The 12,068-nt window shown below is 34.5% G+C and overlaps 2 protein-coding genes across 2 annotated transcripts; one reads left to right on the top strand and one right to left on the bottom strand.

Annotated features, from left to right (window-relative positions):
* The first annotated feature begins 1,002 nt into the window (after positions 1-1,002).
* Positions 1,003-6,961, top strand: LOC107926288 (glucosidase 2 subunit beta). Its single transcript, XM_016857105.2, has 16 exons — positions 1,003-1,252; positions 1,360-1,476; positions 1,581-1,676; positions 1,767-2,006; positions 2,943-3,175; positions 3,285-3,383; positions 3,459-3,578; positions 4,299-4,623; positions 4,704-4,808; positions 4,893-4,994; positions 5,084-5,141; positions 5,273-5,341; positions 5,924-6,011; positions 6,248-6,309; positions 6,393-6,444; positions 6,528-6,961. Exons 1-16 carry the CDS (start codon positions 1,144-1,146, stop codon positions 6,588-6,590), a joined length of 1,938 nt encoding a protein of 645 aa, XP_016712594.2. The 5' UTR covers positions 1,003-1,143; the 3' UTR covers positions 6,591-6,961.
* A 1,154-nt stretch (positions 6,962-8,115) lies between these two features.
* LOC107926320 (uncharacterized) lies at positions 8,116-11,099 on the bottom strand. Its single transcript, XM_016857154.2, has 4 exons — positions 10,687-11,099; positions 9,982-10,539; positions 9,801-9,896; positions 8,116-8,678 (listed from the first exon to the last, which is right to left on the bottom strand). Exons 1-4 carry the CDS (start codon positions 10,789-10,791, stop codon positions 8,643-8,645), a joined length of 795 nt encoding a protein of 264 aa, XP_016712643.2. The 5' UTR covers positions 10,792-11,099; the 3' UTR covers positions 8,116-8,642.
* Between the last annotated feature and the right edge of the window lie 969 nt (positions 11,100-12,068).

Raw genomic sequence — 12,068 nt, 5'->3', positions numbered from 1 at the left:
CTCCTGCGAAAGAAGTGTGGCGACTTGTGATTCCAAATCAGCTAAAACAAAGGTTTTTCTCTGTTTCTTTTCAGGATTGGCTTATTCTTAACCTTTGTTTTCATGAAAGATTGCAAGATTATGGTCTCGTGTGGTCTTGCCTGTTTGGACTTGTTGCTTGGCGTATATGGAAGAACAGGAACCTATTTATCTTCCAACATATTTCTTGGACAGTATCGGAAGTGGTGAAAGTTTCTAGCTGCTGGGGCCGTAACTACATCTCTCATGTTGGAGACAACTTTAACAACAAGCAGAGCTCTTCCTTGATGGTCAATCTAGATGATACTTGGGTGTTCTTATCCACTGATGGAGTTGTGGCCAGAGATTCTGGTTATGCTGCAACAGGAGGCGTGGCTCGTGATCGGAATGGAAATTGGATAGTGGGATTTAACAGATTCCTAGGCGTGTGTTCTCCGTTCGAAGCTGAAGTTTGGGCCATTCTAGATGGTATCCTTATTTTACTTAATAAGGGCTACAAACAAATTATTATCATGGCTGATAATCTTGAAGTTACCCAGATCTTAAATAATATGAATATGGAAGATTCACGGATCACTGTACTCCGGAGGACTCTTCGCATCTTGCATTCAGAAGGGGAGTGGAGGATTAAGCATATACCAAGAAATCAAAACTTGGTAGCGGATCGTCTTGCTAAACTCAGTTTGAATTGGAAATCTAGCTTACAAGTTATTGATGAGGCTCCTAGGGATATTTTAGATTTACTACAAGAGGATAAAATTAATGGTTGCTTTATATAATTGATGTTTTCATTTCACCAAAAAAAAATTTTTTTGACTTGTACCAAAATTATACTTAATTTAACATAATTAAATTATCGGATTAATTTCAAATTGGAAACATTTTTTTAACCAATAAATTGGAATTGTTTTAGATTTTAAATCATTTCCAAGGTAGACAACATCTGATTTAATGAACTAAACGGCGCCGTTTTGAAGTTGGAAATCACCTCCTTTAATTTTAAGCCCTTGGCAAAATCCCAATGCGGCAGACCCAGTAGGAACTTGTAAACGACGACCAGTGGCGCTTCCCTGACTGGTTTTGTGATAGATTTGAGAACATTTTTGCATTGGATCACTAAAAAAGATGAGATCATATTCCATTTTCATTCTCCTTTTGTTTTGCATAGCTTCATTTATTAGATCATCATCTTCTTCAGCTCCCAAACACCCTTTTCTTGGAATTTCTCCTCAAGGTCTTTAACAATCTTTCTTTAATGATCTTTTCAATGAATTTCCAGTACTGATTCTCATATTCTTTTACTTAATTATACTAACAATTGCTGTTATGAACGATACCCAGATGAGGATTACTACAAATCATCAGATAGCATTAAATGCAAAGACGGATCCAAGAAATTCACCAAATCTCAGCTCAATGATGATTTCTGCGATTGTCCTGATGGCACCGATGAACCTGGTTTTTTTTTTGTTCCTTCCCCTTTCGGGTTCACCTTTGTTTTAATGGGTTTAATGTTATATGGGCTATCTTCTTCTTATTAACCTTTATTTGCTTTCTCATAGGTACATCCGCTTGCCCTACTGCAAAATTCTACTGCAGAAATGCTGGACATGTTTCACTGTTCTTGTTTTCTTCCAGAGTCAATGATGGGATATGCGGTAAGTTAACTGCATTAGTGGAAATGGGTGATGTTTTTCTATATGCCTCAATTTGAGTTACTTTTCATTGATTGTATATATATCTTCCAGATTGTTGTGATGGGAGTGATGAGTATGATGGAAGAGTGAAGTGTCCCAATGCATGTTGGGAGGCTGGTAAAGTGGCTAGAGATAGGCTGGTGAAAAAAATCAATACTTATAAGGAGGGGGTTACATTGAGAATTAAGGAAATTGAACAGGCTAAGATAGCAATAGCTAAAGATGAAGCTGACCTAACAAAGCTTCAAAACGAGGAGAAATTGCTGAAGGGCATTGTTGAAGAGCTTAAAGGTAACACTTACTTCTGAAGATTCCTTCATACCCGTTGTGTTATCATTGTGGATGTGATGTGACAATATTATACTTAGTCTGATTTGGGTTGCATTTGTTTGTTGAAGTGTTGTGTTTATTTTTCTCTTGAGGTTGTCTATAATGTATTTTTCTCTTGAGGTTGTCTATAATGTGAGTATGGTCATGACCAGTGACGGTAAAATGTTATATGAAGAAGGTAAGTAGTTTCACATGTGGCATGAGATGTGCTTACCTGAAACAAGATTTTGTTCCCAAAACTCATTGGCTATTTCATTGTATTTCTCATCTATCCGTTAAGCAAAAGATATCAAGGATTTGTGTATAGTAAATGTTATGACAATACTAAATCTTGAATATTATGTGTCCTTGATACAAGCGGATATAGTTTTATAATGTGCATTTATAAATTGCTCCAAATCCTAATCAACTCAAAGTATTCAACCCTTAATCTTAACATGTATAATGCATTAAAATTAAATTTCGAGGGTACTGAATAATTGAATAATTTAAGTTAAAAGGTATTGAAAATGTGAAGTAGTTAGAAGCTGTCAAATTTTTCTATTGTCTGACAACATGATATTTTTGAACTAATAAAAATATCTTCAATTCTTTCTTTTTCAAACCATTGTAATGACAATCTATATAGAAAGAGACTCTGTATCACTTTTTTCATGAAACCAATTCAATATTTGTACAGAACTTAATTGTATATCAAACATTATTACCATATAATTTTTGGTTTTTAAATAGCACTTAAATTGTATGTCTGTTGAGGGTTCAAATTATCAAATTTTCATCCATGTGCTGTTCAAAATTCACCTAAGTGTCCACAAACTGTGCCTATGTTTTTCTTGATCTTATACCTGTTAATATTTGAGCTTATTGCAACATAATTTATTTGTTTACCTTGTATAGAACGTAAAGAACAGATAGAGAAGGCAGAGGAGAAAGAAAGGTTGCAAAAAGAGAAGGAAGAAAATGAGAAACAAAAAGCAGAGGAAGCTTTAAGAGAAAATGGGAAAGCTGAGGAGGAAGGGAAGGTGGAAAATGAAAAAGTTGAGCAAGAAGCGAACAGTGAAGACAAACCCAAAGAAAGTACTGATGATGATGATAAAATTGGTAACATTGAGGATTCTTTTGTAAATGAGGTTGGGTTGGTTGTTTTTTAATTTTCTCTTGAAGTGTATTTACATGAGTGCGCATCTTATTTCTTCTGTTTGTTTTTTCATTGCCTTTGTCATTATCAACCTTTTGCAGGACCCCAATGTAGATGAGAATGAAGGCGAACCAACAAGCAAAGTTGAAACAAGTGATTCTTCCAAAACTGAAGCAGTTCCTCTTAATAAGGAAGAGGAGGTATGCTAAAACAATATAATGGTGTTTTCACATGGTTCTAGTTCCACAATGACATAATCTTATGTTGTTTTGTAGCATGAGGTGAAAAATAAGCATGAGTCTGCTTCACCCAGACATAATGATGATTCCACTGTTTCAACTGAAATTGATCAAGATGCTGGTAGCAAAGTATCACCTGATGAAGACAAGAAAGCAGTAATTTACTCTACTCCCTAGGCTTTCTTGTTCGCCAAAAAGCTTATATGATATTAGGCTATAGTTCAATAAAACGATGGGTATGAGATTGGGTTTGGAGGATAAGCCCTCTTAAGTTGCTTTTTGAAAATAAGAAATCAAAGCTTGTTGTTGGAAAATTTGATTGAATGGCTGGTCTATCTTACCAAGGATCATGGTTGCACTATAGAATAAATTTAACAATAATTATATTACAAAAGACGGTGCACTGAAACAGGTTAAGCTGGCGTTTCAGTTTTAATTATTAAGATGTTATCCGGCTTTGTAATTTGTTTCTTTTAATTGTCTCTATGGTAGAGTTGAAGTAGAGGGCTAGAGGCAGGTTAATTTCTGATCCATTGTATCAGCTAATATGTTTGGTTATTTTATAGACTCTTTATTCCTACATATCAAGTAGCAGCTTTTATAATTTTCTGTTCTAGGGTATAAAAGAAAGGATCTAAGAGTGAAAGGATGAAAAAAACCGTTGGTGGTATTCTACTTTTGGTTTTCAATGTACATGAATTGTGAACTATAGTTTTCTCTTAAGGCCTTTACTTGAGTACATTTATTAAAACAGGTGTATTTTTTAGAATAAGAAGCAGCACAAGAAATTTCGTATAAGTTTGGGGATGCATGAACTTGACAAGTTTCTGAGGTACTTTCTTGTTTGTCTGCATAATTCCCGTCTGGTGTCTGCAGGAGAGTGACGCATCTGAAACTACAGAAGGACTGTCGAGGGAAGAGTTAGGTCGCCTTGTTGCTTCCCGTTGGACTGGAGAAGGTACTGAGAATCAAGGGGGAGCAAAAGCTGATACTGATGACATCCATGAAGAAACGCCCAAGGATGAACATGATGAAGAAGAATACGACAACTATGCTTCTGATAGTGATGAGGACACTGCAAAATATGAAGATGATAGAGATGATGATGTAGAAGATGAACCAGATGAGAGTTATGAAGAGGAGAATCACGATGATACAACTTCGTACAAAGATGACTTAGATGATGAACCTTACTTGCCAGGTTTGCAATTCTTTTCTGGTCAATATTTCATTTAAGGTGGCTACTGCGATCACTGAGCTTACTGTTAAATATGTTGTTAGAAACAAGTCCCTCAAGTGATCCATCTTGGTTGGAGAAGATACAAAAGACAGTTAAGAACGTTCTCGATGCTGTTAATATATTCAAAACTCCAGTAAATATATCAGGTACATGCTGAACTCCCACTGTTTTCCACTTAAAATTTAAGTGAGCATATGGAAATGGGCAACCTTTTATGTTTGACTTGTCAGATGCGGCTCATGTACGTAAGGAATATGATGAATCCAGTGCCAAGTTATCTAAAATACAATCAAGGATATCAAGTTTGACACAAAAGCTAAAACATGATTTTGGTATGTAGTGAACTGTTTCAGTGTCAAGTGGTGAAAATGAATCGTTTTGCTTTCGCTTCTATAAACTGAATTTGTGTTTAATATTACAGGACCGGAGAAGGAGTTCTATGCATTCTATGATCGTTGTTTTGAGATCAAGCAGAACAAGTTACGAACTCCTTGTTGTAGTACTTTGTCCAGTTATCATATACTCAATTATATAGTTTGTCAAACAAAATTATTGCTGTAACAGTTTCCAATTTATTTTCACCTTTTTTGACCGGGACTTTTGGCTTCAGGTATGTTTACAAAGTCTGCCCATACAAACAAGCTTCTCAGGAGGAGGGCCACATGACAACCCGTTTAGGGTAGGTTTATTGCATTTATTTTGTTCTGTAATTGATATAAGGAAAATTCTTACATTTTGAACCCCATGAACAGGTTTAGAAGGTGGCAAGTGTTCTAATAGATATATTTATGAATATTAAAAAAATAATTAATTCATAAATAAACACCTGCCGTTATCTTCTTAATCTTGTTTATGGAGTATAACATATTCCCCACTAGTGTATGGAGAATGAATTCTTGTTTGTTTAGTTATCCTATTGGTAGATGTTTATTGCATTTGCCTTGCAGTTCCCTTGGCCTACTAATATATGAAAACATGATTATTGAGCTCCAACTCTCCAAATATATGAAAAAACTCAGAAAATTAAATGAAACCACCTAAGTCAAACATATACTTGTTTTTAACACTCACCCCAACAAGTAATATAGGTTTTATAAGCTATCATGTATTGTGCTTGTCCCCGTGTGCATGGATGACGGCGTGTAGGCATTTCTTTTCCTTTTATAGTTTCTTTCAACAGAATTTTAGAAGTTTCATGTCACTTAATTTACTCTTTTCTTCCTTTTCTTTTCTTTTTTTTTTGGGGGGGGTGGATTTCTAGGCGTTGGGACAAATTTGAGGACGCATACAAGATGATGGTATTTTCAAATGGAGATAAGTGCTGGAATGGTCCAGATCGAAGTATGAAGGTACTGTTACATTACATGTTTTTTCATGTTCTGATTTGTTGTTAATTGATGAACTCATGTCCACATATATTTCTTTCAAATGAATGCACTGCTTAATTAAATGGTTCTATTTTTCCAATTTTATTATGGACTATTACACAAGTAGTTGTACGTAAAAGTAGTACAAGAGTGAATTGTGAAGATTATCTAATTTATGTAGTTGTTCTAGAATTCTTTACACGTGTTCTTCCTTTTAGGTGAAATTAAGATGCGGTTTGAAAAATGAGCTTACCGATGTTGATGAACCAAGCCGTTGCGAGTAAGTCTCTCCCCTTTTATGTGTGTGTTGTGCATCCATGCATGTATGTACATGTCCTCCTAACAATTAGTTTGTTATGGCAGATACGTTGCTTTATTGGCCACTCCAGCTGTCTGCCTGGAAGATAAGCTGAAGGTAATACATATATTCTGTAATGGATTCAGTGATGTAATACTCTACCGTAATCTAAACAGTTTGATTAATCTTAACTTTGATAGGAGCTGCAACATAAACTAGATTTGTCGAACAAAGAGCAGCCTCAGGAACATGATGAACTTTGAGGAACCCGGATAGAAGATTCAGACATGGTTAGAGGTTGTTGACTCCATAACAAATCTATCATTAGAACACTAATCAATTTGATCCTAGTTGTGAAGCGATGTAGAATGTGGCCTTTTCGAGCTAGTAGAGAAGATTTTCAAGCGATATCTGAAATCTGAGGAAGCCTCCTGAAAAAAATTTTCATAGGGAAGTATGCTTCACATTACAATCACATAGATGAAGTGAGGTACGATTATATTTGTTAGGTTGAGCTGAACTGACTATGGTGAAAATTAACTGGTCCTCAATACTTATTTGAATTTCTGCATAAAAGAATAAGAATGATAACAGATGGCATTAATTTGAATGACCTATGGTTTCTCTTTGATCATTTGCTGTCTAAATGATCTCATTGCCATATTATTGATTTTATTTTTCAGCAATACGAGGTTCAAAGTCACCTTGAACAATAGAATGTTGTATTTGTAGGGTTAGGGTTCTTGAGTAGAGTGAAAAAGGGTTAAGGGTAGCAACTAGCAAGCAGGGAGTAACTGCAAAACAAGTAATAGCATGGGGTTAAATAGGACATGGGGATATGTTTTCTCGGTGTTCAGATATTGATATGTTCAATCTGTTCCAAGTATTTGTATATGTTTAGGCGGTCTTTGGATTATTATGTCCCTTTATCCGTGATGGGATATGGATGCCAAATATGGATACTTAAAAAGAAAAATAAGGAGTTGGAAGGAACATAGGATTGGAGCATTTCTATGGTGTATTCAGCCAAAAATCAGTAGTTACTCAACTAGTAGCCAGTAACAACCAGAACAAGTAGCAGTCAAGTCGAGTAAAGTAAAATGCGTTAGGCTCAGCAGCTATTCGAGCCAGACACATTTTTTGGTTCAATCGAACTCGAATAGTTTTGGAACACAAGTGTTGGCATAAAAAGTTTGGTACTAAATGAATAATGCATCTGGCCAAAAAATGCATAATGCAAGTGAAAATTTGAAAGGATTTTCGTGATAATACATCATAATATATATATAAAAGATGACATGACACACTCGGTGTGTCGAATGTTAACCGAAAATGAAAATATATACACACACTATAGAGCATTGTAATTGAATAATTGTTAAGTTTATATTCAATTATATTGAGTCCATTAAGCTTAAGGCCCAAATCAAATAGCCCATTTTAAGTACAAATCAAATGCTTTTTTGTATTTTTTCACCCTTAAATTTTAACTTATACTCTAACATCTTAAGCTAAAATAACCCCTTAATTTATGTACAAAGCAAATGATAATTGATTCAAAAAAAAAAAGCAATTGATAAACATTTGTTTGGATGTAATATATATAAACCTTATTAAAAGAACATAAAATTTGGAGACTTTTTCTTTTAGTATTTTCTCACTAAAAAAATCCAAATATATTTTTCCTTTTTAAAAAAAAATAAATATAAAAATATAAAACGATGTAACATTAAATTTAGGCCACATATCATATTTTGCATATTGTTTTTGCAATGGGTTTTTGGTTTGTAAAGAATATGAACCAACTATTATATAATACCCTAAATCTGGGCTCTTCAAGAATGTTTAACAAAATTTGCCTAAAGCAGCAGCAGAGCAGGCAACAAAAGCCAAATATGCAAAACAAAAAACAAAAAAAAGGGGGGGTGGGGTGGGGGAAGAAGAAGAGAGAGAGAGAGAGAAGAAAGAAAGAAGAAGAAGAAGCAAGTTCAAAAGACATCACAATCCTACAAACAACTCTATACCTTTTTGTGCTAAGAAACCAACCTATCTATAACATGACAAATTCACTACATTTCTCAAAAACCCCCCCCCCCCTTTTTTAACTCTATTTCTTACAGGATTTAAACACACCATTCGCCTTCTTTTTTCTAACTCGAAAGACCTTCAGCTATATCCTGCGAAAAGAATGACAAAGTAGGAACCTGTACAAATCCCATTCCTGCCCTGCCGAAAAAATTTAAGATGCCTCGAAACAACTTGTTCATGTGAGTGATGGTGATAAGCTCAGCTTTTCACAGATATAATGCCCGGATTCAAACAGTTTGAGGCAACTTTGTACCATTCTCCTCCTGCAATGGTTGAGCTTGGCAGGTAAAGGTACATGATTTAACAGAATAGTAATTAGGAAACCAACAATGGGCATACAAAACCCACATGAAGTATGCTATTCAAAGATGAAGCATGCTATTGATCCATAATTAACAGCTTTCATATTCAAGTTGATGATGAAAAAGCTTTTACGGATCACCATAGAAAACAAATTAAAAAGATCATGGGACAGGGCACAGCAAACAGCCAAATCCATGAAAAACAGACAAGAAAAGCAGCAACAGCAGTGCAAAATCCAAGCATGTAACTCACTACATTCCAAACTTAACAGATCATTACTCATTTAATAGTTAGAGCTGCATAATTTAACTAGAATGTGTGTGTATCAGTCCTGAATGGAATGGAGAAATATTAGTGATAGGTTCCAAGCAGTGGATTTTTATTTATTTACGTTTTGGTTTCTCTTGATGCATAATAGAAATAAACTAAAGGGATTAAACAAGCCACTAAGTCAACCGAGTCGTTGCTGTAGTGGCAAAGGTCTTGTGTTGGTTCCAAGTCCCGATTGACATCAGGTGTAGGGTTCAAATCTCGAACAACCCCTTCCCCTTCCCCTTCCCATCCTTACAAATGCCCTGCCTCCCCCCCCCCCCAAAAAAAAAGCCACTAAAAGTTCTTAACAAAGGTCATCACGCAAAAATCACCAGCATCACCAGACTAATACTATTATACCAACACTGTAAACATTCCTCGGGTATGGAATAGATGGCAAAAATCAATGAAATCCTATCAGATATGTGACAGAATCTGTAAAATTTCTTTTACATTGTTGTGGTAGACAAAATCTAGTTCCTTTTCAAACTGACAATCAAGAGAGGTAACATCAATAACTTTCACCAATCACACCCAAATAAGTAGAAAACTTCTCTATATAAGGATTCACCAAATAGAATGTCAATCTTTAACTTTAAGTCCCTTGGTTGACAAGAAAGGACGTAAAAACTAAATAGTCCTCACAGAAAAAGGACTCATAATAACAATCAAATGTACTGGACCTATGGCTAGAAAAAAGAGTATAGAATAGTTCTAACGCGTGACAATGTCATAGAAATATCCAAGAAAACGAACAGAAAGATGCTTACATCAATACCCAGATGAGTCCTAACAGGTGATGGCTTTAGCAGAGAAGTTTCGGCACCTGAAGCAGATCCACTTCCACCAACACCATTATTATGACCCTGCCAAAGAAGAGAAAGTGAAAACTTAAAACTGATAGACAAAAGTCAACGAATAAGCAAAGAAAGGGTTACATTAATAATATACCGTAAAAGAATTTCGATTACATTGCTGACGATCTTCAAAGAGAGAATAGTAATAAGCAGGATCATAAATGGCACCTCCTAAAGCATCATCAGATTCATTATGAGAGCACTGTCTAAGTAAGGGATTGGAAGGGGTTGAAGGGCTTAGAAAACCATTCTTCAAATCAAAATCAGGGTCTCTTAGATCAGAAGGATTGCCTACATTTGAAACCCCAAGTCTATATATTTGAATCCATAAAAGAGACGACCATAATCTCACGAAAAGCCCCACCATCTCCATTGCAAGTGTTAACCTGACCGAGAAAATAAACAACATTCCACGGCTCTCCCCTTCTTCGCCGCCGTCGGTCTCTTTCGACATGTTCCAAATATCATGGGAAAAGAGGATAAACCATGAAATGTCAAGCAAAATGGCGCAAAAGAGTAAAACGGCATAAGCTCGGCCCAAGCTTTGACTACCACTCTCGATGGCAACCAAAGCAAACAAGGCGATGCCCAAATTGGCCAATAACACACCGTTGTACAATGCGCCGAGGGATCCGGTTAAGGCACACCCAATCTGATCAATAGAAAAAAAAATCAACCAATATTTATAAAAAAAGAATAAAAGAAACCCATCGAAGATTATAAAAAGATAAATAAAAGAAACCCATCAAAGATTATAAAAAAAAAACCCTAAAAATGCTAATTAGGGTTAGAAAATTACTTGGATGTAAATGAGGATGACGGCAACATAAAGAAGCTTATCATAATCACGAAGACAAGCTTGAAACGCATCTCTCAGATTCTGAGAGCAACAACAAATCATCATCTGCAGCAATTCATCCAATTTGATTGCCTCCAAAATCAACAAATTCTAAACGAAAAAATATATAAAAACTGATTGTAACTTTTGCGTTTTCCTTTCCCCCTATTTTTTTTTTTTTGGTTTTTTGCGGGACTACATCGAAACCAAATAAATAATTTATGTTTTTCTTGGATCAAATACACTCAATGATTCAACTCGTTTCTTTCTTTTTTTTTCTTTTTCTTTTTTTATTAAGGAATTAATTTTGTTTATGTTTTTTTTTCTGATTTTTGGTTGACGAATGATGCAATGAACAGTCTTTATTTAATTATTTAATATTTTCTTTATTCTTTTATCTGCCATCTAAATAGAAAGTAATCAAAGCTGCAGTTTATGCCATTTGTAATTTTATATGGGTAAACTACACTCATGTCACTTTTGTTTATCTTAAGTTACATTTTAGTTACTTATGTTTGAAATGTTACATTTTTATCACTTATGTTATCGTGTTGTAACATTTTAGTCACTGAGCTATTAATTGTCGCTAACAGTATAACGGTAAGTTGACGTGTCACGTTAAATTATCATTTCAAACAAAAAATTTAAGGTAAATTATACAATCGATCCCCATATTTTTTCATTTTGAGCATTTTTTTTATGTTCTTTAATTTTTTTCTTTATTTTCCATTATCTTTTGTTTCTCCCTCTATTTTCTTACCTTCTCCATTTCTTTTAACATATCAAGAAGCCAAATTGGCAGTGAAGAAATAAGTCGAAAACCATCATTGCCTATAACCAAAACCCATAAACTCATACCATGCTTTTTTCTTTACTGTCAATTCGACTTCCTGATATGTTGAAAGAAATGGAGAAGGTAGGAAAATAGAGGGAGAAGCAGAAAAGAATGAAAAATAATGAAAAAAAAAGTTAAAATAACATAAAAGAAAAAATTAAATTGCTCAAAATGAAAAAGATTATGGGGACCAATTGTATAATTTAACCTATTTTTTTTGTTTGAAATGATGATTTAATGCACCACATTAGCTTACCGTTATACCGTTAACGACAATTAATGGCTCAATGACTAAAATATTACAACACGATAACATAAGTGACTAAAACGTAACATTTCAAACATAAGTGGCTAAAACGTAACTTGAAGTAAACAAAAGTGACCATGGGTGCTATTTACCCTATTTATATTGGATATTAATACTTTTAAATTTTATATTAAATATGATTTATATTTAAGTTACTCTTTTTCGTATCTAAGTTTAGTTTCAATATTCATTTTGTTATCC

Source organism: Gossypium hirsutum, chromosome D08 (genome assembly GCF_007990345.1).
Source record: "Gossypium hirsutum isolate 1008001.06 chromosome D08, Gossypium_hirsutum_v2.1, whole genome shotgun sequence".
In the NCBI taxonomy this organism is placed as follows: domain Eukaryota; kingdom Viridiplantae; phylum Streptophyta; class Magnoliopsida; order Malvales; family Malvaceae; genus Gossypium; species Gossypium hirsutum.
The sequence above is the reverse complement of the archived record's forward strand: the minus strand, read 5'-3'. Positions and strand labels throughout refer to the sequence as shown.